Below are 26,158 nucleotides of genomic sequence, written 5' to 3' on the forward strand. Positions count from 1 at the left end.
GATCAGTGGGAATGGCAGTCCAAAACCTTTGGAGGGCACCAGGCTAGGGCAGGCTGGTTTAGATAATTCTTGTCTGAGGTAATTTTGGTCTCTGCATCTTGCAACATTTTGTTGATTAAACACTTCAGCTTTTGGAGCCAGTAAACGTGGCTGGTTTAAGTGCAGAATCTACTTTTTTGTTTGATTTGTGAACTTGGGATCACAGTGTTGTGAAGTGGTTAAGAAGTGTTGTGAAGAGGAAGCGTTATTCTTGAGCCTCATGGCAATTCTTCACTTTGCAGCAACTGAGGGAGTCGATTGCTGAACACAAACCCCACATTGATAAGCTGCTGAAAATTGGGCCACAGCTGAAGGAGCTAAACCCAGAAGAAGGGGAGATGGTGCAGGAGAAGTACTTGATGGCGGAAGCCATGTATTCCCGGATTAAAGAGGAGGTCCGCCAGCGGGCTCTGGCGCTCGATGAGGCTGTCTCACAGTCAACCCAGGTTTGTAATACTGTTGCTTGTGAAAACCTATAGGTCCATCCTTCAAAAGTTCAATGCAACCTGCATGTATCATTTATAGGGGAACTTTAAAAGAAGAGGGGGATATATTTATCTCCCCTCACATTTTTGAAAAATCAGTTCCCAGAAATGCATTAGACTTACCGATTCCACAGCCAACATAGGAAGATTCCTTATAGAGAGCCAGACCATTGATCTATCTAGTGTATTGTCTACACCAGCCTTTCCCAACTAGTGGGCCACCAGATGCTGATGGACCACAATTCCCATCTTTCCTGACCATTGGCAATGCTGGCTGAGGCTGATGGGAGTTGTGGTCCAACAACTTCTGGTGGCCCACTAGTTGGGAAAGGCTGGTCTACACCGACTGAAACAGCCCTCCAGGGTTTCATGCTCTGCTACTGAGCTGCAGTCCTTTCCCAACAAGGCAGCCACATTCTCCTAGTCTGGCAAGTGAGAGGAAAACTCCTCCCAGCTCCTTCGTTGAGAGAAGCAGAAATGGGGCTGGAGGCAGGGCTGTCTATTCAAATCTGATGGGTTGCTTTTTAGGGTCTTGCTGCACAAGGGCTTTTTTTATGTAGATGTGGAAGGTTTGGCTCAAAGGAGACATGATTTTTGCGTCAGTTTGTGGGCTCCCAGAGCTGGAATTCTCACCACCAGGCATGTGCACACACCCAGGAGACATTTGGAGAGCTGCTGACAGAATAGGACAATCGTGGTCTAGATCCACACCACTTAAAACTTTTTAAAAGTATAATTAGCCCAGTTGGAGAGGGGATCAGGACCAAGACTGCAGCAAGTATGAAGGTGCAACTTTTTCCTCCTGTTCCACGAACCCAACAAAACTCCACCCTCCCTGGCACTGCTCTTGGCCTGGGACAAAGCCTTCCTTTGATATCAGTTGAAGGTTCCTTCCTGAAGTGAGCAGCTGTAAGGTGCGGTTGGGGGTGGCCCTTATATTCCTTCCCTGTGGGTATTGCTCTTCAGGTCCCAGGGGGCAGAGCTCCTTTGCTTAGGGGAGTTGAACCCATTATCTCTCACGATGGGAGTAGGGGGGGCGGGGATTTCAGTGCACAAGGAAATTATATCTTAAGTTAGGCAAAGGATTTCTGTAAGCCACAAACCCCTTTACTATTGTCATTTTCCTTTTTTTTGTGCCATGTTATTTTAAGCAAGGAATTGCACAGACACATATGGTCACTTCTTTTCAAACTCCTCCTCACCCTCCACTCCACCTGTCTTGTATGCTTTTTGGAAGTTAGTTGGTAGAACTTTAACCACTGTTAATATTGTTACACTAGCCCAGGTTTTCTTCTTTGTCACATCTGTTTAAAATATATCTTTAAAAATATCCCCCCCTTTCTGGTTTATGCTCATATTAACTCTGAGTTTTTCCTCCTCCCCATCCCCCCACCCCGTCTCATCACCCCCTCCCATTGTGGAATGTGTTCCCTGTTGTGTGTTTCGGTGCCCGTTACCGTCTTCCTTGCGTGCTCTTCACATTTCATTGTTGTGTTGACTGCACCACACCATGACAGATTGGAGAGGTAAGAATCCCTCCCCCTCATCACATTACAACCCTCCTACCTCTGCCTTAGCAAGAAGGGGATATCTTCATTGACTAGGAATCTCGCTCCTTTTCTTTGCAAAATGGTTTCTTGCACACGTAATGGTTTCTGTATTTGTCTGGAAGTACAGCTGGGTTTTTGAAGTGTGAAATACTTTTTTTTTTTTCTGAAGCTGAAAAACTTCTCAGATTCAGTAGGAACGAAGCTCCTCAGTGTGAATTCTTACCAAAGTGCATCAAAACATTAAACAGTTGACCCCTAAGGGGTGGTGATGGTGACCTCCCCTCTTTTTGGAGAACCAGAAAGCTCCTTGCAGATTTAGGCAAAAAACCCCGCAGTGGATCTGAATCCTGGTTGAAAGCATTACACTTTAGAAAGGGTGGCAGTTGGCAAAGGTTTCCTCTCGGCCTAATGTCTTTCAGCTGGTGTTTCACCTGAAGCAGAATCGTTGTAGCTTTGTAGGTGGATCTTTGTCCCTCTCTCTACATAAATATGTTCTCAGAGGAAGCATATAGTATGTCTCACCTCTCACACATGCCCATCACCACTAATCCATCTAAACTAATTGTGGATCGCTCTTTGGTGAGCTGTCGTTTGAAAGAAGAGTGATGCAGTGAATGGCCAGGATCCAAAGAACTGTATGACTCACTTTCAGATGGGCCTCTTTGTTCTCAAACAGCAACTTCTTTGCCATGCTGGGCCATGCCACGTGGCAAGCTGCTTTTGGAACAAGCAGTTTGTGACATGAGATGAGGAGGTTGTGCTCTCTGGGGCTGATGGGAGTTGTAATACGGAACATGTGGAGGGCACCAGGCTTGGGAAGGTTGCCCTATATACACACTGCTGTTTCATGCATCTGATTACGGTGATTTTTAGCCCTTCTTTCAAAGGTTTAGAGCATTCTCTATAATCCTTACAACGGCCTTGTGATGTAGGCCAGTTTTATGCCCATATTGCTGAGGGGCACAGGGGCAGGCAGAGTTTAAGGGTACAGTGGCTTTCCTAAGGAGGACCTGGTGAGTGTGAGATAGATTTCCTTTGGGAATCTCTCTTTCACTCAGTGCCACTGCAGTCAGCACTGATGGAAAAGCCTCTTGTCTATAAACGCTTCTGCCAATTATTCCTCTGTGGGATGCCAAAGGATTGCTCGTCTTTTTGCTCAGAATAGATTTGGATTCTGTAAGAACAACTTTAATTAGGGTTGAGTAAGAGGATGCTTTTTACGGAGCCAAACCTTAAGATCCCTGTGCATGTCATTTTTGGAGCGGGCAGCATGCCAGTATCCTGACAGATCCTTTACATGGGAAGTTTTTCTTCTAAAAGATTTCTGGATTGTGAAACAAAGCAAGGAATCCACATGACTGCAGAAATCACATCCATATAGATAAATTTTGAAATAGCTGTGTTGACCAAAATCTTCAAATCTATGTAGAAGTTGCTTTTACTTGGTGAGCGGCATGAAAGCTTCAAGTTAGTAAAGGTAAAGGTGTCCCTGCACTTATAGTGTGAGTCGTTTCCAACTCTTAGGGTGACGTCTTGCGACGTTTACTAGGCAGACCGTATATATGGGGTGGGATTGCCAGTTCCTTCCCCGGCCTTTCTTTACCCCCCAGCATATGCCGGGTATGCATTTTACCGACCACGGATGGATGGAAGGCTGAGTGGACCTCCACCCCTTTTACGGGAGATTCGACTTCCTCCTTTCGTTGGAATCGAACTCCGGCCGTGATTAGAGCGTCGGCTGCGTTACCACCGCTTACCACTCTGCGTCACGGAGTTAGAATAGCCCCCAAAACAACCTTTTAAGTGGGGAGGGGACAAGAAACAATATCTGGAGTGAAACTGACATTTTTATTGTTTTAGTAAATTTCAGTCAATTTCTATTCCACCCCCCCCCCCCAAATCTGTAGTTGCAGGGTGGTTCACCAATAAGTCCATTGAAAACCATAACGTTCTGTATTAAATGTTAAAAAGTTAAAATGTAAATAATATCACCTAACCATGCAGAAGAGAATTGGGCAAGGCTCTTGAGTCTAGAAGACTGTGCTGATTAAAATAGGAATTGCTTCTGCAGCTCCTTTTCAAATTGCCCCCCCTAGAGCCCCTTTGGCAGACCCCACCCCCATTGGTTATTCAGTGCAGCCTCCCAATCGTGCCCTTGCTAAGCATCCTTCCTCCTGCTTAGTTCCATGACAAGATCGAGCCAATGCTGGAGGCGCTGGAGAACCTCTCCTCCCGCCTGCGGATGCCTCCCCTCATCCCAGCTGAGGTTGAGAAGATCCGGGAGTGCATCAGTGACAACAAAAATGCCACCATGGAGCTGGATAAGCTGCAGCCGTCCTTTGAGGCCCTGAAGCGCCGTGGGGAAGAGCTGATAGGACGATCACAGGGCGCAGACAGGGATCTGGCAGCCAAAGGTAAGGGGCCAGAGCCCAGGCAAGCTTGGAATTGTCACGTGGCCACTCTTCCCCCCCCCCTTTTTGTGTGTGTTATATTCCCATCTATTCCGTGGTGTTAAAAGTGTTGGTTGTTTTTTCCTGATCGAGAAATTCTCAGTATTTGGGTGTTTACTCCATTTCAGAAATCCAGGATAAATTAGACCGAATGGTGTTTTTCTGGGAAGACATTAAAGCCCGGGCTGAGGAACGTGAAATCAAGTTCCTTGATGTCTTGGAACTGGCAGAGAAATTCTGGTATGACATGGCTGCCCTCCTGGCCACAATCCGAGATACACAGGACATTGTCCATGATCTGGAGAGCCCAGGGATTGACCCATCCATCATCAAACAGCAGGTCGAAGCAGCGGAGGTAAGGATGGCAGCGGGCAAAAGGAATGAATTGCTGCCCAGCACACTTAATTACCTGTGGAACTCCTCGCTGCAAAATGTACGTTGGCCTCTTGTTATATGGGTTTTTTAATGTAGGCCATCCACTCTGGCAGTTGGGATTTGGGCAAGAATGGATTCTTTCGAGGCATCCTTCATTCTGTCCTGGTTGACCCCTTGGGATAGGGAATGTGGTATAGTCCAGTCTGCCCCCCTTTTAGCAGGCTGTGGTTTTGCTTTCTAAGAGCGTAGATTTTAAAATGCTACCTTCATACAATAAGTAACCCTCCCCCCAGGTGAAAATGAGTTACATAATAATTTTTAAAAGCTGAAGAAATTTCTATCCTTTGGTCTTCTTCACCAGCTCTTTAAAATCTCTTGCTGTAACCATTCTGGCATCTCCCTTGCATATCGTTATGGCAAGGTATCCGTGTTGCCGCCTGAGCTTTATGCCTCTTTTCTGTAGAAATTTAATTTTAGAAGCACAATTTAATGAACAAGATGGCTTATAAATGTGTGCCAGTGAGTTGCTATGGCATCCCAGATGCTGTTTTGGAGCAGAGCTGGCTAATAAAAGTCACCCACTGTGGCGCCCTTACCTGCCCTGCAGACAATCAAGGAGGAAACGGACAGTTTGCATGAAGAACTGGAATTCATCCGTATCCTTGGGACTGATCTGATTTTTGCCTGCGGAGAGACAGAAAAACCAGAAGTGAAGAAGAGCATTGATGAGGTGGGTAGATGTGGTCCCTGATTCAGGTCGAGCATGGGTGGAGAACCCCGGGCCTGGGGTGCGATGTGGCCCTCCTGGCCTCTCCATCTGGCCCTCTGGACTTCCCAGGCCACACCCCCTCCTCAGCCACACCCCCTCTCACCAGTCCTACTTCATCGTGTCTTTGCCTGGCTGGGAGATGCCCTTGAATTCTGATAATGGCTCTTGCTTGCCTGGATCGGGGAGAGAGAGGGACGTGTGAGTGTGTGTAGAAGGTTGCCTGTGACACAATTTAGTTTCATTGCATGGCCCACTTTTGCCTCTAGCTGCACCTACCACTGGCATGTGGCCCCCAGAAAGTTGCCTTGATGGGAATGCGGCCCTTGGCCTGATAAAGGTTCCCCATCCTGACATAGAGACTCATCTGCAATAGAACTTTTCTGCTGCTCTCATTTCACTGTTAGATTGAGAGGGCAGGACGGCAAGAGGGGGCAGTCTCCTGAAATGTTGGGGGGGCGTTGCTGTTCCATCTGTGTGGAGTTAAACCATGCATGCTTAGCAAGTGAGTCACCATCTGCAGCGCAGGTAGGAGGAGATCAGACCAGGCAGAGCACAGGTAACCCAGTCCAGGCCTCCTCCTCTCCTTCCACCAAAAAAGTCTCCTTTAGAGATTCCCAAAAAGCAGGGTAGAGTCCACGTTGGCACTTGGCAGGCCAGAGTAATTCCCAAAGAAAGGCCCACCCAGTGAGCTCCAAGGCTGAACAAGGATTGGTGCCTGGGGCTCCCTTGTCTGAATCCAGTCCTGCCCAAGGTGCTGCCTCTCTTGCTCCTGCTCTGGCAACGCGTTCAGCCACCAAAGACTCCTCCTTGCTTTTGCAGATGAACAGTGCCTGGGAGAACCTGAACAAAACCTGGAAGGACAGGCTGGAGCAGCTGGAGGAGGCCATGCAGTCTGCAGTGCAATACCAGGACACGCTGCAGGTGACAACAGGCGGCGGCGGCGGTGGTGGTGGTGATAGTGGGGTGCAGGGAAGGCACAAAGGCAAGGAACATAGAAAGCTGCCTTCTGCCAAGTCAGACGATAGGTCCATCTAGATCAGTATTTCCTTCACTGAGTGGCAGTGGCTCTCCAAGGTTCCAGACAGGAAACATGCCCAGCTCTACCCGGAGAAGCCATGGGTTGAACCAGGGACCTTCTGCATGCAAAGCAGATGCTCTGCCCCTTATCTATGGTGCTTTCCCACAGCAAAGGGGATCATTTGTAGCCACTGCCTGAAATGGATTCTGGCTCTTACTTCTGAGCAGCCTCCCTCGTAGCCCCAGGCTCATTGCATGAGCACTGCAGGGAAGCCCAAAGGATACCAAGTCCTTAAGAGAGAATGGGACTACCAGTAGCAATGTGGCTTTTTAATTTTATGTATGACACTTTAGACTATTTTTCATTACATAGCGAATGCAGGGTGGTTTCCAATCTGATGAATAAACAACACGCTATATACCGGCCTTTGCCAACCTGCTGCGCTCCAGATTTTTTTAGACTAGAACTCTCATCAGCGCCAGCTATTATGCGGGCTGGCTGGAGGTGATGGAAGTTGTAGTTCAAAACTTCTGGAGGGCACCAGGTTGGCAAAAGATTCCATAAAACAACAAGATTAATACTACAGTTGAAATCAGTTAGAAAACATCAACCAGATTGGCAGCATGTCAGAGTAATAGACCTTGAACAGAAGAGCTAAATTCTTCCAAAGGCCTGGGAGAACAGATATGTTTTAACCTGGTGATGGAATCCCAGCAAGTTGTAGCCATCTGCACCTCCAAGATGAGAGAATTCCACAGTCAGACTCCACTACAGAGGAGACTGCTTTGTGTCACGTGGACCTGGTTGCCTCTCTTCTAATAATAATTGTAATAATGATATATGGGGCCTCGGCGTGTAGAGAAAGTATACCTTATAGTAGCAGATACTCAGGAGAAGCAGCCGTGGATTGTCATTACGTCCAGGCCCCGCCTATGAGCTTCTGGGAGCATTCAGCGGTCCACTGTTACCAACAGGATTTTGAACTGGATATGGCTCTTTGGTGTGACCTGGCAGAGCTGTTTCCTCTCAAGCCCCAGGCAACTCAGAGCAGTAGTTTAGCCTGTGACAGAGGATGGGCTGAGTGAAAGAAAGTGCTACCAAACTTGTGCTGGCATTTCTCACAGAGGCTGCAACTTGCTGTGCCTGTTAGGGTGATGGCTCCCCAGGTTTCCCTTCATTTGTGGGCATGTTACATGTTTTTAAATTATTGTAACTCACCCTGGGACCTTTGCATGAAGGGTGGGTAATAGATGATGATGATGATGAAGACGATGACGATCCTTTTTCAGGCCATGTTTGACTGGCTGGACAACACAGTGATTAAACTCTGCAACATGCCCCCAGTGGGAACGGACCTCAACACTGTCAAAGAACAGCTGAATGAGATGAAGGTATGTGTGTGCGTGTACAGCATGATATTTTCAAATGGTGGGTGGTTTATAAATTATCTAAAGAAAAAAAAGTTCTTAGTCCTGAACATGAAACTTTCTGCTGTCTCCTTGGCAGGAATTTAAAATGGATGTTTACCAGCAGCAAATTGAGATGGAAAAACTGAATCACCAGGGGGGACTTATGCTTAAAAAAGCAACAGACGAGACAGACAGAGACCTCATCAAGGAGCCACTGACGGAGCTGAAGCATCTGTGGGAAAACCTGAGTGACAAAATAGCCCGTCGGCAGGTACGGCAATGTGGCCAATGTGAGGGAATGCCTTAGAAACATCCGTTTGTTGCTGAGAATTGCACAGTTGGAATTCGAGATGCTGCTTACCATACTTTAAGCCCCAAAGGGTCTCGGGCAAGGTTACGTTAAGGGGCCACTGCTCCTGTTTGAACCCAGCCAGCCTCTGCATGGAGAGAGGGACACTTCTGGGTATCCCATCTGTGACTGGAGTGCCAGAGATGTGTGCAGCTTCTGCACTGATCATCATCGATTAAAGCCTTTTCTCTTTAAGCCAGTATTTTGCTTACCTTCTGTTTAATTTTTCAGTCTCGCTTTTGTATTTTTATCTTATTTTCTTGGGTCCTGTTATTAATTCCTCTAACGTTAGTACATTTTTGAACTATTTTTAAAATACTGTAAGTTTCTTTTGAGTACTTCTCATTGGGGTGGGAAGGCGGGGTTAAAGAATGCCATAAATAAATAGGAACACACATTTGTCCTTGGATATATTGCAGTTTAAAAAATTCATCTTGTCACCTTGTTGCTTCTTACAAACAGCACAAGCTGGAAGGTGCCCTCTTGGCCCTTGGCCAGTTTCAACACGCTTTGGCCGAACTGATCGCCTGGCTGACCCACACAGAAGAGCTGCTGGATGCACAGAGGCCCATCAATGGCGACCCCAAGGTCATTGAAGTGGAGTTAGCTAAGCACCATGTAAGTGCGCAAAAAAAAAATTACTCGCAGAGTCGCTTTTGCATAGGCAGAGGTCCCTGTTCTTGTTCTCCAACTCAGAGAGAGGTCCAGCTTGGCAGTACAATTCAGGCTTTGCACATATCCATTTCCAGGTTCAGTTCCTGGCATCTCCAGGAAGGAGGCTCAGAAAATCGCCTTGAGATCTGAAGAGAGCTGCTGCTAGTCAGGGAAGACAGTGCTTGGCTGCCTGGGCCAGCAATCAGGCTTAGGTTAAGGCAACTCCTTTATATCCTTTCCCCATTGGGCCACTCCCGCCATGTTCCACCATAGTCCTTCTGCCCTGTCTTTCTGTACTGCCACCGCTGCTGTGCCATTGGGCAACTGAGGCTTGCTTGAGTGGGGGCTGGAAATATTTTTAGAACAGCATCAATGGATAGCATAGGAAGCCACTTAGATCCTCGGTCCATCTAGTACAGTGGTGTCTACCCAACTGACAGCAACCCCTCAGGGTTTCAGGCATGGTTTTGGCCCAGCCTTACCTGGAGATACCATAAATTAAACCTGGGACCTTCTACATGTAAAGCGGGTGCTCTATCACTGAGCTATGGCCCTTCTAGCCAAGGGTGTTCACTTGGGTGTGTTTGGCTATGTTTGGCCTCCAAGCACCAGTTGCTGACTTCTGATGCTGTGAGCGCATCCAAACAGCGTCTTCTCTTGTGTTTTGATTCTGAGTTTTGTTCACCAAAACCAGAGTGCAGGAAGCAGCCAATGTGGTTCCTTCCTTGCATGCTCAGCGTGAGACTCCTGCCTGTACACTGTCAGAGGCTAAACTAGGGCCCACGTTCTTAATCACCACCGCTAGTACCACAGAGACTTATAAGAACCCTAAAGCATCTCCTCTTTTCTTCTTCACCCCCCCCCCAACCCCACACTAGGTGCTGAAAAATGATGTGTTGGCCCATCAATCCACAGTGGAAACAGTGAACAAGGCTGGCAATGAGCTCCTGGAATCCAGCGCAGGGGACGATGCCAGCAGCCTCCGGAACCGCCTGGAGACAATGAATTCGTGCTGGGAATCAGTGCTGCAGAAGACGGAGGAGCGGGAACAACAGCTGCAGATGACCCTTCAGCAGGTCAGCAGTTGTGCCTTGGCTGGGGAAGAGAGTCCTGCCTCTCTAGTTACCTGGGCAGTGGATGCTCTTAAAGGTTGTCTCATGCTGTGCATCCCTCAGCAAGCTTTTTAAGTAGCCATGTTCAGGCATTCACCTGAACACGCAGAGGTTTAAGACAAGGACAAGGGTGGGAACACAAGTCCTGCAGTTAGCACAAAAGTCTTTTAAAGTGTGTTCAATTGAAGGCATTTAGAACCCTCCCTACAAGCAGGAAGGTTTCCAGTGGTGAGGAGAGTTTCTAAGCAAGTTCAATTATACATGGGTTTTTTTAATAAAAGCTTCAAATCTTCTCACTTACAAAAGTTCCCCCGTAAGAATAATTGAATCAAAAGTTGAAATTATGTTTTTATATTATTATTATTATTATTTTGTAAACTGCTCTGGGACTATTTTTTGGTGAAGGGTGATGTAGAACTCTCTAAATAAATAAACAAATAAATGCAGAAAGATCTGAAGAGTAGCTGGCACCCCGGGAGAAGTTGGGGGCAGGCCTGATGTGTGCACCCCTGCCCCCATCCCTAGTTGAACCCTTCGCGTGTTCAGGTGAATGCCTAAACAGCGCCAGTACCAACCAAGACCTCTGCTCTACCGCTGGTTTTGTTTGGGGATGCACAGAAGCATTCACAGCTGCTGCCTGTCTTTGGAGGTTCTTCATTCTTGGAGCCAGAGTGTTTTTCAGAAGACTGTCTTTTACTGCTGGGGGTGAAGCTACAAGGTGAAGCTGGGCTAGAATTTTAACTTGTCAGGTTTATGCTTGGTGTTTTGTTTTAAGTTACTACCTCCAGAATGCATTTCTGTTCTTTTGGTTTTAAAATCCTGGTACCTCCCCCTGAGGCTTCAGAACTTGTCAGCGTGCAGACCTTAAAATCAAATTGGTGAATGGCTTGAGCCACTTGGTGCATCCTGTGCTTTGTGTGCCTTTGCAGGCTCAAGGTTTCCATGGCGAAATTGAAGACTTCCTCCTGTGGCTCACAAGGATGGAGAACCAACTGTCGGCCTCTAAACCGACAGGTGGGCTGCCAGAGACTGCCCGGGAACAACTGAACGCCCACATGGTGAGTTGCGATTGCCAAATTAATCCATGGAGTGAGCTGTCCCTTAATTTGAGATGGGAAGGATATACACATCACAGGTGGGACATGAAATATCTAAAAGTGAAAGCACGCCAGAAAAAACCCTAAATGCGATAAAGTAGACTTGATAAGCTTCATGCTGCCCTGCAGTGCACAGATGTAGGCATCTGAGATCTTTGTGAATGTTCCATGTTCTTGTAGTAGCTCAACCAGGGACTGGCATCAGCACCCCTGGAACACCTCACACATGAAGTTGCACACATGAGGGTCTCATGGGAAAATGTGTGCACAGTTGGGCATAAAGATTATGCACTAGTGGAAACTTTCCCCCTGAATTTCGTAACCACAAAGGGAGGGGTGATTTTTGTCCATATCATGGCTTGGTGGGGTAAACTTCCCTTGCCCTCCCCATGTGCTGTAGCCCTATTCAGATTAGGATTTCCCATACCTGTCATTAAGAACTGAAAATCTCCAAGTATAGCTGCAACCCACACATTGAGCATAATGTAGTTTCTCCTTGAGAAGCTGTAATGGGCAGAAAATTCCAGGTGCATCTAGTAAGTGGCAGAAATTTATCTTGCGAAGCATCCCTTGTTTACAATGTCTCTGTGTTGTATAGGAGCTGTATGCCCAGTTTAAAGCCAATGAAGAGGTCTACAGCCAGCTCCTGGCTAAGGGAAAACTGATACTCCTGAGCCGTGATGACTCTGGATCAGGGTCAAAGACGGAGCAAAGTGTGGCTCTCTTGGAGCAGAAGTGGGGCCTTGTCAGTACGAAGATGGAAGAGAGAAAGGTAGGGTGCAAGAGTGATTTTGGACTAGGATTATATCACTCGCCAAATCAGTGTGCTCTTGTGTGAGCCCCGTGCATCTCTTGGTTTGCACAAGAAAATGAGGCTCTGTGCATATGGTGTTTCATGTGCACGTTGGAGCCCCTGATGGTCACAGAGGAGCTGTTGGAACTTGGGGTGGTACTAAAGTGGGGGCGGGAATTGAACAGAATCTGAGTTTGTTGACAGAGATAGTCTGGAATATAATCAATATACAGTACTTAATTTAAATCAGAATTGTCCTGAATTTAGCCCTGGAAAAATGGTGTAAAGAAGAGTGAGCCACATCTGCAGAGTAGCTACAGCTCCTAGTTCAAAGTGTGGCTCCCAGGCACTGGCCATTGTTACGACACGTGTTCTTGGAAACCTGAGTGTGTGAACTTGCCACCCACATGTCCCATGAAACACACCTCCTTGAGAGGAGGGGGATCTTTTGTTAGGGATAAAACAAGCACGTTGCCCTGAAATGAGCCTAAATGGTGTGTGTATAACCCAAGAAATGCAGGTCCAAATCAGACTAAAGCAAAGCTTTCTTTTATTGAGAGAAAAGAGCAGACTAGTATTACAAAATTACTGGGTGCATGGCAGCATTAATCAATATCGTAACCCATTCATAACTTTAAACTAAAGAGATTAAAGGACTCTATTGCTATAAAGAGTGACAGGTAGGAGAGGTTACCTATCCTAGGCCCAGGAGTGTGCAGTTGAATACAGCTGAAGGGATGTGGAAGAGCTCTGGCCCCCAAACAGGAAAGATTCTGTTTGTCTCAAGGTGTGTGCTGAGACGCAAAATCCCTTCCTAGTTCTCTCCCTGCAGTCCTGCGTTGCATTCTTTGAGAGCGTAGTTACACGTGTTGGAGCTCAGATTGCCAATTTTTCCTTTTTAACTCAAGCCTCTTTTTAAAAGACACTATTTCTCTCTCACCCCCCTGCAAAGGAGGGGTCTGGGTATGGGGTGTGTGTGTGTGTGTGTGTCTGTCTGTCTGTCTGTCTTGCTGACCCTGAGAGGCTACGTTCTGCAAGACGTGAGGGAAGTCTGCCAAGGAAGAAGATAACAATTATTTCAGTTTCTCTTAGTTATTTTTGTTACTTACAAAATGGCCTTCTTGTCCTTTACAACATACCTCAGGAACGCATAACCAGCAAAACAAGGGGTGTGTGGGGTGGGAGTTATAGTTCAGCAGGCTCCAGGGCCTTGCACCTAACACCATATTGACAGGAATATTGGCTTTGTCTGCATTCTCCATGATGATTCACAGCCTTCCCTACCTGCACCCTTGGCTCAGGAGGAACAAGACTGAGACTGGCGATGAAGCCTGAGGTAGCAGGTGTGGACTGAGTTCAGGCAGGTGTGAAGGACTGCGTTCAAAGTGAGAGTACAGAAACCCCCCAAACTATCAAGCATACTAAATAGCTGCCACCATCTCAGTTGTTTAAATAGAACTCTGAGTGCCTGTGTAAGTAAGTAGAGTTGCTCAAACAATAATGCTTGTGCCAAACTCTAGGGCATGCAGCCAAACATACAATTTGGGGGGGGGCAGGGAGTGTGGAAGATCCACCAGGCTCAGAATTACCATCAAAAAGTAAAATTGCATTTAAGGAAATCAAAGTTAACAAGGCATTATAAAAAGGGGGGGGGGAAGAAAGGAGTTTTCCAATGCAAAGCAAGCTTGTTATGCACCTAATCCTGTTGTGGTTTTGTTTGGCTGGTGGCCAGGTTGAGTCCTTGCCTCTTTGGTTGCAGGGAAAGAGGTTTTGTTTTGTTTTGTTTTGTTTTTGCTTAACCCATCCTAGAGGTGAAGTGCCACAGGCCCCTCTCGGAACAAAGGAAGGATGCAGGTGCAAGCCAGTGACCCCTGTGCATGCACAAACACCCCTCCACCTGGCCTTCGAAGTTGAGGGGAAAGTCTGCCCCTTTTTAGCACGAAAGAAAAGTACCCCTGTTTCACACTTTTGTGCCCTAGAAAACTCCTTTAATCCCCCTGGCCAGGCAGCATGGGTTTAACCAGTGATTGTGAGAACTGGCATTTACTGGCATAAAATGAGAAGATTGAACTCCCAATCATCATAAGGCCTGCAAGTATAGAAGTTACATCTTCATGCTCATATGACCTCACCTGTGGACACGACCAGTGAATCCACACCTGGCTCCCTAAATGAGCTAAGATTCCATCACAAGAAACTGAGTGTGCAGCAGGTGATGCGGAGGGGGAGGGATTGAGGAGGTGCCTCTTAATTGACGATGGAAATGTGTACATGTCTGAGCAAACAGGCTGTTTCCAGTCAGATTGTAGGCCTCATACCCAGAGCTGTTCAAACTGGTTGACCAAACTTTTACATTTTCAGTTCATTTCTTTTACAAGCAGAGAGTTTAGTTAACCCAGACGGTTACATGGCCTCCAAGTGTCAATGTATGATATGTTGCAGCAGTGAATTTTGACTCCCTAAGGAATGGACCTGTGCAATGGATATATCTCCAAGTGCATGTTTGTCTCCATGAATTACATTTTTAGGTATGCACTGAAGGAAATTTAATGAGTGAAGGGCCCTTTCTTGTTCAAGGGAGAAAGATGTTGCTTTTTCAGGCTTTGATTTTAATTCAGCTCTCTGAGAATTCCATTCTCAGGAAGCTGCAATGGTCCTACAGCCATTCTGTTCATGTACTACTTATTTATTTATTACATTTATATCCCCCATTTCCTCCACAGAGCTCAAGGTGATGTACAGACATGGTTCTCCCACTCTGAATTTTATCCTCACAACAACCCTGTGAGGTAGGTTAGGCTGAGAGACAGTGACTGGCTCAAGATCACCCAGTGAGCTTCATGGCTGAGCAGGGATTTGAACCCTGGTCTCCTAGGTGCCAGTTCAGCACCCTAAACACTACACCACACTGCCTCTCACAGTAGACCAGGAATAGCCACTGTGCTTACCTCCAGCTGTTGTTGGACTTCCAACTCCCATGAGCGCCAACCAGCATGGTCAAGGATGCTGGGAGTTGTAGTACAGCAACATCCGGAGGGCACCACATTGGCTATTCCTGCAATAGGAGGTCTCCTACTTTTATGGTACTTTCTGTTAGTAAAGAAACTGGCTCCAGAATGGCTTGCGGGAGGGAAAAGAGTTTCTCCAGTTGGAAATGTAACCTGTTAATATGCAAGTCATGTTCTCGGTTGGACTGAAGAGGTCCAGCCTGGAAAGATTCTCTCATCTGTCAGACAATAATGGTCTTTGTTTGAGAAGCCAACATTTGTGAACTTTGGCTGGTGTTCCCTCCTTGCTGCCTTTTGTTCTCACTCTGCCGCTTTCTTCCCCTTCTTTAAAATTCAGTCCAAGCTGGAAGAGGCCCTCAACTTGGCGACGGAGTTCCAGAACTCCCTGCAAGATTTCATCAACTGGCTTACCCTCGCGGAACAGAGTCTGAATGTTGCTCCTCCACCTAGCCTGATGCTCAACGCTGTGCTCTCACAGATAGATGATCACAAGGTAATTAATAATGGGTGCCCATGTAGCCTTGCCACACGTGTGCATGTGAGTGTGACTGTTTGAGGGAGGAAGGGGGAGCTTTTTGACTTGAATAACTAAATTTCTGGATGGGTAGATACAAGCTTAAATGTTAGCAATAGCTGTGGACTGTTGTGGGTATTTGCTTGTGGTTCTATAATTGCATTGTTTTGGCAAGTGCTAGTAACTTGGGAATTAAAATAAGAGCTGAATAGGTCTTCTCTGTCCACACAGAACAAAAAGATCTGTTCTTCTTCCTCTCCATACACACACCAACAGCCAACATGCAGCCAGTGCTCTTTGCACTCAGGTCCTGCTTGCAGGTTTCCCATGGGCATCCGGTTGGCCACCGTAGAACAGGATCCTGGACTAGACGGGCCACTGGCCTGATCCAACAGATTTTTATGTTCTTCTGTTTTTAACCAGCCTTAGGCTTGGAACAGGACCACTTCCTTGTGACCTTTAATTGCTTTGTTGTTTTATAAGGGGTTTGTTGCCAGACAAAGCATAAAACATAGTATACAAAATTCATCAAATAATAACATATTTTTACCCTCATGGTAACCCATTATTTTTATTTTTAAAATTTATATCCTGCCTTATTTTCAAAAGGAATCCAAAGCGGCTAACAGATCATGAAAAGCTAAAATAATACTTTAAAATTCACCTTATCAGCATGATACAAACACAGTAGACAATACCTAGGGACAGCTGCCAAAAAACTTAAGAACTTTAAATGACGGAAATATTCCACCACAGGTCTTTTAAAATAACCAAGTTTTTTAAAAATTTACAATGCACATACCATACAGGTATTAAGCATTAACAAATTAATATTTTGTAATATATAAAAATATGATTTAAAATCTCTTAATAAAAAATAGCCACGTTCTTACTAGCCCCCTAAAATAATCAAGAGATGGGACTTGTGAGGTGCGTCAGATTATTCCTTTGCTGCTGGTAGGGAACTGGAGGCTGGGAGCGTACGTGGCTCACCCAGGGCCATCGAGTCAGTCTGTGACCATGGTGGGACTTCCACCCAGCCTTGGGGCTTCCTGGCCAGCCCTACTGACCACAGTGGTTCTCAGCAGAGTTGAACTCTGTGCAGTCTTAACCTTGGAACAAAACTTCATCCCAGAAAGATTCCACTTCTTGCACTGTGGGGTGCCTCAGAAGCCAGAGACCCATCAGAGGGCTTTATCCTTTGTTTCTCCTTGCCAGGTTTTTGCTAACGAAGTGAATGCCCACCGGGACCAGATCATTGGCCTGGACCAAAGCGGGAACCAGCTGAAGTTTCTCAGCCAGAAGCAGGACGTGGTTCTTATCAAGAACCTCCTGGTCAGCGTACAGTCGCGCTGGGAGAAGGTTGTCCAGCGATCTGTTGAAAGAGGGCGGGCCTTGGATGATGCCAGGAAGCGGGCAAAACAGGTGAGAAATTCTGCATATCATTTGTGGGCTAGCAGCCAGAGGCGCCAAGGGAGTTGCCTCAGTGCTACAAAACCCTTTTTGCCCTTTTGGGGTTCTTCTGAAGGACGCCTGTGCAGAAATGGAGGGGAGCATTCTAGCTCAGCAGGCTCACAATAAGCAATGTGGTTCAGATGCCAGGGATGGGTGAAGATTGGCAGTGAAGAGCAGAGTTGGAGAGCAACTTGTGAGGTTTGGGTCTTTTCAGGAGCGGGGCTGGATGGGGAGAGGAAGTGGCTTGATTCTTTCACAAGGGGGGTATTCCAGGCCTGGAGAACAAAATGGCGGATGGAGGCGGGAATGAAGTGGAAGGGCATGAGAAGGGCCAGCAGTACAGATGAGCTTTTGCAGGGGTCACAAAGTGAGTACAAGGCAGGCACCCTTCCCCAGCCTGGTAATGATGGTTTGGACATTATCCCTGACTGTTGGCCGTGGGGTTGATGGGAGTTGTAGTCCAACAGCATCTGGAGGGTGCCAGGTTAGGGAAGGCCTAAGGGGAGATAAACAAGTAAATATACTGAGGGGGAGAGAGTTAGAGGTTTAAAAGCATGAGGTCTAGCAGCTTGGTGGTTGTTCAGAATGGGTTAGATGAGTGACGAGGAGACCAGAAGGTTCGTGCTGACACAGGATGACTGGGAGCCAAAGCAGAGACTTGTAGAGAAGGGCAGCAGAAATGAAAGAGTCCCGCAGTGAAAGAGTTACAACCTTTTGGAGAGGAGATGTGTGAAGGCCAGGCCATCCCATCCGTTCCTGAAGAGATTCCCAGAAGCCTGAGAGAGGGTCGCTGGGGCAGCCCCTCCCCATCTTTCCAGGGGCTGCTGAAATGCCTGTGTGCCCTACAGGGAAGGAGAAGACCTGTCCAGGCCCTCTGTCATCTGTCCCCACAAGAGGCCACCAAGGGCCCGAGACAACTCTGCTGTGATGGGCTTTTAGGGGGAGGAAGGGGGATCTCCCCTATTTTGAATTGTGAACCACCTTGACTCCCTTGATAGAAAGATGCTACATAAATGTGGCAAGAAAGTAAGGAAACGACATGTGGGACGCCCCCAGCCACAGCCTTATAGCCGGTGCTCCTGTGGATCGCCCTTGTGGGGATTAGGGTGCCCCCGACTTCCTGTTTGGGGTGTTGTGGTTTTGTGAGGTGGGGGGATGATTTCGGTGTTCCCAGATGAGAGCAGGGAGCTCCAGGGATGGGGAATGTGCAATTTGGGGGGAAATTGCACCTTTTAGCATGAGTTTGTTGGGGGAGAGACCAGCAGAATAAAATGCATGCATATTTATTTGGTGGATGGGGCTGGACATCTCTGCTGTGTTTTTGTAGTTTGGATCTGCTAGTGGTTATTATGGTCCTCAGATCTTGCTTGATTTAGATTGCACTGATATTTAAAATCTAACTTAACCACAGTATCCCTGTGAAGCAGCTTAGGGAGCTGGGTTGGGGCTGTACGTCTTCTGCTCCTACATCCAGGAACCTTACCAGAAAGTAATTATGGGAGGCTCCTGTTCAACCCCAGGGAAGCTTTCCTATTTAACATTTGTAGGAAGTCACTGTCGTCAGGAGTTTTGGAGTCAAGTGTCACCAATATGCAGATGACACCCAACTCTATCTCTCTGTTCCAGCCGAATCAGGAGAGGAGGCTGAGGCGCTAGACAGTGTCTGGAGGCAGTGATGGGCTGGATGTGGGCCAGCTAACTAAAACTGAATCCTGAGAAGACAGAGATGTTGTGTGTTCCAGGTTTTTGAGTCAAGGAGGTGGGAAGATCGCCTGTTCTGGATGGGGTTGCATTCCCTAGAAGGAGCTGGTTTGTAGCTTGAAGGCTCTCCTGGATCCAGTATTGTCACTTGAGAGACCACCTACTTCCCTAACAGACCCTGTTAGATCAGCAGAGGGGGCCTTCTTGGTAGTTCCACCACCCTCAGAAGCTTTGAGGAGGGGGTGGCCCAGGGGAAGGCGATCCCCAAGTTGTGGAACACCCTCCCCACAGAGATATGCGTGGCACCTTTGCTGTACTGTTTTCGGTGAATGCTGAAGATGCTCCTCTTTACCCTGGCCTTTGACACCTGAGATGTATGTTTTCAGGACCCACGCTATTCTTGTGATTGTAATTTGTTTTAATTGTTTTGAATATTGATTTTTAAACGGTTGTAACTCACCCTGGGACCTGCTAGTGAAGGGCAGGCAATAATAACAGCAGCAGCAGCAGTACAGATTATTATTATTATTACTACTACTAATTATTGCCAGTGGGGGATTTTTTTACTGTATTGTGTGCGACTTATTTGTGACATTTTAGGATGTTGAAAACCACTTAGAGATTTTCCTTGAAATATGAAAGAGGAGGAGTAGTAATAATAATAGAAGATGCAAGGGGGAAAGGCAGCAGGGGAGATACTGTATATAAGGGGTGGCCTGAAGGTGGATGAGAGTAAATTTTGGAAAGTAGTCAAATTCTAAACACATTTTAATGCTCTTTTTTGTTGATCATCATAGTTCCATGAAGCTTGGAAAAAGCTGGTTGACTGGCTGGAAGATGCAGAAAATCACTTGGACTCTGAGCTGGAAATTTCAAATGATCCTGACAAGATCAAATTGCAGCTGTCTAAACACAAGGTTAGGATCCAGCTGCCTTGATATAAGGCCTTTTAATGACTCTTGGGCTGAGCAGAAGATAAGACTGTGGTCCACTAGCAAATCGCCAGCCAGGTTCAAGGAGCCCACTTAGTGCCTAGTCCTGGTTCCTGGGATCCTTGCAAAGAATGCTAGGCTGGGTAGCCTTTGCTCTGAACCTGCCAGGTGCTTCTTAGAGTCTCAAGCAAGAATGCACACAAACTCAGTGCAGATTAAGTATGCTTTTGTCTGTTAAGAGGTCCTCAGTATGTACTCTTGCATTGGAAATTTATTGATGGGCCATGGGAATTCTCAGTTTAATAAAACAAAAATCTACAGCAAAGTCTGAAGACAGCCCACTAGTGGTATAGAGAACTGCATGTCCCATATTTTCAATCTTCTGTAGAAAAAGTCTACACAAGAGATGCCCTAGACCAGCAGGAATTCTGCACTGTGTCTTGAAAAATCTGGATCCATTTCCTCCAGATAGTTCTAAACAAACATTAACTTTCTTTTTTAAAAAAGCAAGAAATTAGTTATTTTCAAAAATACGTTTTATTTGAATGATTTGTCCTAATTAGCTTTTGTTTTCATCTAAATCATGTTGCACCTGTATGTGATCAATCAAACCTTCCAATTATCCATATTTTAAATGTGAATCTTCTGACACATCTCCTGCCTTGCACAGGGATCAAGATAGCTGCCTTCTAACTTGGTTAACCCAATAGACTGTCTACCCTGACTGGCACAGGAGAGCCCATTTACCTGCAACCATTCCAAAGTTGCAGTGGCTGGGATTGGGCAGGAGCCTTGTCATTATGCAGGGGGAAGTGGGGGCCTTGCGCCTCGACCAGGTGCCTTGGTGCCAAACATTTAATCTGGCCTTTGTCCAAAACAGCTGGAGAGTACCAGGTTGGCAAAGGCTGACTTAAGCTCCCTCAAATTAGAGAGGGTGGTGAGAAAAAGTACAGCAATTGTACATGAACATGGGTATTGGTGAAATCACTGGTAGAAAAATGAAAACTGCTTCTGAAAAGTTTCTTTGCTGCTTGTGAAATTGTCTGGCCTCATACTTAGCGTATGTTTTGGCTTTTTTTTGCTGGCAAAAATCATCAGGAGTTCCAAAAAACCCTGGGTGGCAAACAGCCTGTTTATGACACCACGATCCGGACAGGAAGGGCCCTGAAAGAGAAAGCTCAGTTCCCAGATGACAGCCAAAGCCTGGACCATCTCCTTGGAGAAGTCCGTGACAAATGGGACACCGTATGTGGCAAATCTGTGGAAAGGTGAGGGCCCTGCAAGGGCTTCTGAACAGTTAATATCCTGCAGCAGAAACTGAGGCGCTTGTGGCTCCTGAAAGTGGGTGTGGGCACCAGTTTAAGTGACCTCTTTGGCTAGGAGTTGAGAGGCGTTTATCTGCAGCAAGACCAGAGCTAGGGAAAGTTACTTTTTCGAACTACAACTCCCATCAGCCCAATCCAGTGGCCATGCTGGCTGGGGCTGGTAAGAGTTGTAGTTTAAAAAAGTAGCTTTCCCAAGCTCTGAGCAAGACATATATTGGGCTGGTTCAGGGACTGGGTGCATGCAGATCCAATAAGAGCAATGCCAAGAGCCCTCTCTGGGTTCTTGCTGGATTCGGCCTGGATGCTTCAAGGTTCTGTCAAGGCTTTGCTGGCAATTAATACCAGTCTTTCCTTTATCTGTTTGTTTTTCCTGTTTTTGTTACTATTATTGTATAGTTACTAGTTTTATCGTAATTTTTCCATTGTGCTGTACACTTTGGTATTTTTAAATGGGAAGTGATATGAAACTATTTTTAATAGATAAAATATCACAACATACCCCTTTTTTCTCAAGGGGTGCCCAAGACTGTGACCACTCCATATTTATTAAGGTGCAAACCACGCCCAGAGTAATGGCTCATTTGGCCGGGACGCAGCCAATTTAGGGACATCTGTAACACGCACCCCCTCCTCTTCTTGTTTCATATTTACAGGCAGCACAAACTGGAAGAGGCACTTCTGTTTTCTGGCCAGTTCATGGATGCGTTGCAGGCGTTGGTTGACTGGCTGTACAAGGTGGAGCCACAGTTGGCTGAAGACCAGCCTGTCCATGGAGACCTGGATCTGGTCATGAACCTAATGGATGCTCACAAGGTAACAGCTGGGCATCGAACCATTGATTTGGAAGAGATGGGGACAGTCCTTTAACTTTGTTAACTGTCCTTATTTGGAAGGAAGCCTCATTGCATTCAGCAGGGTGTCCTGATGGATACACAGAGGATTGTCTCCCCTGTTAGTAAGTAGTGTGCTAAAGCACTGAACTGGGAGCTCAAGGAGTCCCGGTGGAAATTTTAGTTTGTTTGTTTTCTATCCCGCTCCTTCCTCCCAAAGGGAGCCCAGGGCAAAAGCTAACAATATCAAATAATACAAATAACCCCATAAAAATATTTAAAACATCAGTCAGAACACATTGTTAATGCCTTCACAGTTTTTGAAAAGTGCAGAGCCATTAAAACAAAGCTATCTTTTACTGAATATATATTCATTATAGACAAAAGGTCTAAGATCAGGGTTACAGATTTCAGAATCTACTCCAGATAACCAGCAGAAGCAAAACGAGCACTTTTTGCACGATGGCGAGCCCTTGAAGAAAGCATATGCAATTAGGCTCTGTTTCTCTTCTCACCTTACCCACCCATCCCCAATAGGTTTTCCAGAAGGAGCTTGGCAAGCGAACAGGCACCGTCCAGGTTCTCAAACGTTCAGGCCGGGAGCTGATTGAGAACAGCCGTGATGACACCACGTGGGTGAAAGTGCAGCTGCAAGAGCTGAGCAGCCGCTGGGACACTGTCTGCAAGATGTCCGTCCTGAAGCAAACTCGGCTGGAGCAGGCCCTGAAGCAGGTGGGAGAGGGAGGCAACCTCTGCAGGTTGCAAACCTGCACGGAATCTCTTTGGTCCTTACTAACCCTGTGGCTCTGTCACATCCATTGCACGCCTCCCCCTTTTGCCTCTGGCCCTACCCACCACTGGCATGTGTCCCCCAGAAGGTTCACCACAAGGGAAAGTGGCCCTTAGGTTGAGAAAAGTTCCCCATCCCTGCCACATGGCAACTCCTCAGGCCTTTGCTCCAGAGGGGGAAAGCTTAATGGAGGCCGTTCCTTCTTTCCAGGCAGAAGAGTTCCGGGCTGCTGTCCATTTGCTGCTGGAATGGCTCTCTGAAGCAGAGCAGACCCTCCGCTTCCGGGGAGCGTTGCCTGACGATGCTGAAGCCCTGCAGGCTCTCATTGACGTCCACAAGGTGGGCAGCTGTTCAGGAGAGGGGGACTAGGAAGCTTGGGTGGCCCACCAGCCACAGCTTAGCAGTTTAAGGGCACTGATGATGGTGGGGTGTTTGTCTTGCCCAGGAGTTCATGAAGAAAGTTGAAGAGAAAAGGCTGGATGTGAATGCTGCTGTGGGGATGGGGGAAGTCATCTTAGCCGTGTGCCACCCTGACTGCATCACCACCATCAAGCACTGGATCACTATCATCCGAGCTCGGTTTGAAGAAGTGAGTCATGGGGGCCTTCACTCTCTGTTTATGGGGAGGCTCAGCCTCTGAGTGGGTGCAGCCAGCCTGAACGGAGCTGAGAGACTTACAAGTGTATAAGGATAAAAATGCATTTGAGTGGCCTTCCCATCAGTCATTGCTTGAGCTACTGTGACATCATAGAAGGTTCATGAATGTGCTGACCACTGAAGGGGAAGGAGCAAGCTGCAGAAGATAGGAAATCGTTTCAGCTTGTAAAATGCTGGGTTTAGGGGGTGCTAGTGTTATAGCCAGTTTTATTTTTGGAACAGGGAGGAGGTTTTAAATTATTTATACCCCACTTTCCAAATGAACTTTTCCAGAGTGGCTTGCATTAAAAAATCAAATATAATTTAAAATAAAAAGCAATATATTAATCACATAAAATCATACAGCATACTCTTAGAATATTGTTTGTGTGTCCTCCATCCACAACGTAAAATAATCCCTCATTTTCAAGTCCCGTCTCTGAATCTAGATTCTGGACACTTGCCACTTTTGTGTCGTAAATTGGGGGTTGTCTAGGTGTTTCCTGTTCTCCAAAGGTTGTAGACTAAGAGCAGAGGGGGAGGGAGACACCAGATGCGCACCTCGGTGAGCTGAAGGGGTAAAGAGCAAAGTTAGACAAGGAGACCCTGGCAGGGTTCCTAGATGGCTTAGGGAAGGGAAGGTGCGCGCACACACAAACACAGCCACACACTCCCCCCCTCCCCGACAACAACTTGGGAAGAAATTCCAGTCAGCCCCTTGGCTTGGCTTCTCTCTTTCATGTGCAGAGCATCTCTCAGATGTAGCCAGCTCTCCTCCTTGCTTTCCCCCTCCATCAGGTCCTCACATGGGCAAAGCAGCACCAGCAACGTCTCGATGTGGCCCTGTCGGAGCTGGTGGCCAATGCCGAGCTGCTGGAGGAGCTCCTGGCGTGGATTCAGTGGGCCGAGACGACACTGATCCAGCGGGACCAGGAGCCGATGCCGCAGAACATTGACCAAGTCAAAGCCCTCATTGTAGAGCACCAGGTAATTCAGCCCTGCTTCTTTCCTCTCTGCACCTTCCTGAAAAGAGCACCTTGAAAAAGGTATCAAAACGAAACACCTGACTTCATTTTTACTAGCTGTGCGTCAATTTGTGCTGCTTCTGCCTCACCCTGGACTGTGACTCAACATGGCTGTGAGCTTAAAGTGGAGTGGAGGGTCATCGCCTTCCCCTTGTGCTCCTGCTGCGTGGAGGCACCCTGGTACCCCACCCTGTCATGGCCACCCTCTTTCCTCTTGTCATCTGGGGGCGGGCAGGGTCGCTGTGTATATTTAGCACAGCCTTCCTCAGCCTGGTACCCTCCAACTGCTTGGGGACTGTGACTCCCATCAGCCTCAGCCAGCGCAGCCATTCTGACTGGGGCTGATGGGCGCTGTAGTCCAAAGTGCCTGTCGGGCATTGGGTTGAGGAAGGCTGATTTAGCAATTTCACACAAGCACAGAAAACACAGGGAACTGTGGCGTTACGTGGGAAATTTGGTTTCCTCAGAATTTCAACCTTAATTTCAGGGTTGAGTGGGGAGAATGAGATTCCTAGCCCCTAGGACTACAAAGACATGCTTGAAGGCAATGGTTAGCAAAATTTTACAATCCAAAGAGGAAGCTGAATGAGAGTAAGAGTCAGTGTGGTGTAGTGGTTAGGCTGTTGGACTAGGCCCTGGGAGACCAGGGTTCAAACCCCACTCAGTCATGAAGCCCCCTGGGTAACTTTGGGCCAGTCACTGTCTCTCAGCCTAACCTACCTCACAGAGTTGTTGTGAGAATAAAGTGAGGAGGGGAAGAATCATGTACGCCACCTTGAGCTCCTTGGAGGAAAGGTGGGATATAAACGTAGGTAGGTAGATCAGGTTTGAGTGGCTTGGGCCTAGAACTGGGGAAGAGGCTAAGGGACAAGGTTGCATGCATAGCAAAAAGGACAACCATTAGTTGTGTAATAACAAAATACTGCACTCTTCCTTCTCCTCCTCCTCTCTGCACTTTTCAGTCCTTCATGGAAGAAATGACCCGAAAGCAGCCAGATGTGGATCGCGTCACGAAAACATACAAGAGGAAAGCCACAGAACCGCCCCACGGACCTTTCATTGAGAAATCCCGAAGCAATAGTAGGTTGGCCCCTTGGGGGCTTCAGGACGGGACACCGCTGCTAGTGAGCCCCTGAGGGGATGTGGCTGGGCTGGGGGAGGGAGTATAACGCTGCCTAGGAGCCTTGCACCCCCCTTGCCTGCAAGTTTTAACACACACACACGTCATGCTGAGTTTGAAAGAGGAGGTGCCTGTGATTACTCAAAAGTTGTTGGTGGTGATGGTGGTAGTAGTAGAGGAGTTCTTACCGTCCCTCGACTACCATGAGGTTCCAGGGTGTGTTAGAACAGTTTAAAAATACAATATTAAAACCAGTTAAAACAAATTACGCTCAAGAGAATAGGGTGGTTCTTACAATATCCCTATCACTTGAGGCTCAGGTAGCCTCGGTGGCACGGGGTGCTTTTTACCAACTCCGACTAGTGGCCCAGCTACGCCCCTATCTGGACAGAGAGAACCTCGCTTCAGTCGTTCATGCCCTGGTAACCTCTAAACTAGATTACTGCAATGCGCTCTACGTTGGGCTGCCTTTGAAGATTGTTCGGAAACTGCAGCTCGTGCAGAATGCAGCGGCCAGACTGTTAACGGGGACCAGACGGTCCGAACATATAACACCGGTTCTGGTCCGCTTGCATTGGCTGCCTATATGTTTCCGGGCCCGGTTCAAAGTGCTGGTTCTAACCTACAAAGCCCTACACGGCACAGGACCACAATACCTGATGGAACGCCTCCCCCGATATGAACCTACCCGTACACTACGCTCAACATCGAAGACCCTCCTC

At 47.2% G+C, this 26,158-nt stretch overlaps 1 protein-coding gene across 18 annotated transcripts in view; it reads left to right on the forward strand.

Annotated features, from left to right (window-relative positions):
- Nucleotides 1-26,158, forward strand: part of MACF1 (microtubule actin crosslinking factor 1) — a 383,383-nt gene that overhangs the window by 337,920 nt on the left and 19,305 nt on the right. For all 18 annotated transcript variants that reach the window (XM_061597825.1, XM_061597831.1, XM_061597827.1 and 15 more), the window contains 21 exons: nucleotides 282-485; nucleotides 4,257-4,488; nucleotides 4,653-4,879; nucleotides 5,507-5,629; nucleotides 6,488-6,589; nucleotides 7,976-8,077; nucleotides 8,193-8,366; nucleotides 8,907-9,062; nucleotides 9,977-10,174; nucleotides 11,140-11,268; nucleotides 11,906-12,079; nucleotides 15,446-15,601; nucleotides 16,841-17,047; nucleotides 19,576-19,695; nucleotides 20,809-20,978; nucleotides 21,689-21,848; nucleotides 22,403-22,597; nucleotides 22,866-22,994; nucleotides 23,101-23,244; nucleotides 24,090-24,278; nucleotides 25,279-25,396. In XM_061597825.1, the coding sequence (XP_061453809.1) occupies nucleotides 282-485; nucleotides 4,257-4,488; nucleotides 4,653-4,879; nucleotides 5,507-5,629; nucleotides 6,488-6,589; nucleotides 7,976-8,077; nucleotides 8,193-8,366; nucleotides 8,907-9,062; nucleotides 9,977-10,174; nucleotides 11,140-11,268; nucleotides 11,906-12,079; nucleotides 15,446-15,601; nucleotides 16,841-17,047; nucleotides 19,576-19,695; nucleotides 20,809-20,978; nucleotides 21,689-21,848; nucleotides 22,403-22,597; nucleotides 22,866-22,994; nucleotides 23,101-23,244; nucleotides 24,090-24,278; nucleotides 25,279-25,396 (3,409 nt within the window). The remainder of the gene's footprint in view (nucleotides 1-281; nucleotides 486-4,256; nucleotides 4,489-4,652; nucleotides 4,880-5,506; nucleotides 5,630-6,487; nucleotides 6,590-7,975; nucleotides 8,078-8,192; nucleotides 8,367-8,906; nucleotides 9,063-9,976; nucleotides 10,175-11,139; nucleotides 11,269-11,905; nucleotides 12,080-15,445; nucleotides 15,602-16,840; nucleotides 17,048-19,575; nucleotides 19,696-20,808; nucleotides 20,979-21,688; nucleotides 21,849-22,402; nucleotides 22,598-22,865; nucleotides 22,995-23,100; nucleotides 23,245-24,089; nucleotides 24,279-25,278; nucleotides 25,397-26,158) is intronic.

Source organism: Rhineura floridana, chromosome 15 (genome assembly GCF_030035675.1).
Source record: "Rhineura floridana isolate rRhiFlo1 chromosome 15, rRhiFlo1.hap2, whole genome shotgun sequence".
Lineage (NCBI taxonomy): Eukaryota > Metazoa > Chordata > Lepidosauria > Squamata > Rhineuridae > Rhineura > Rhineura floridana.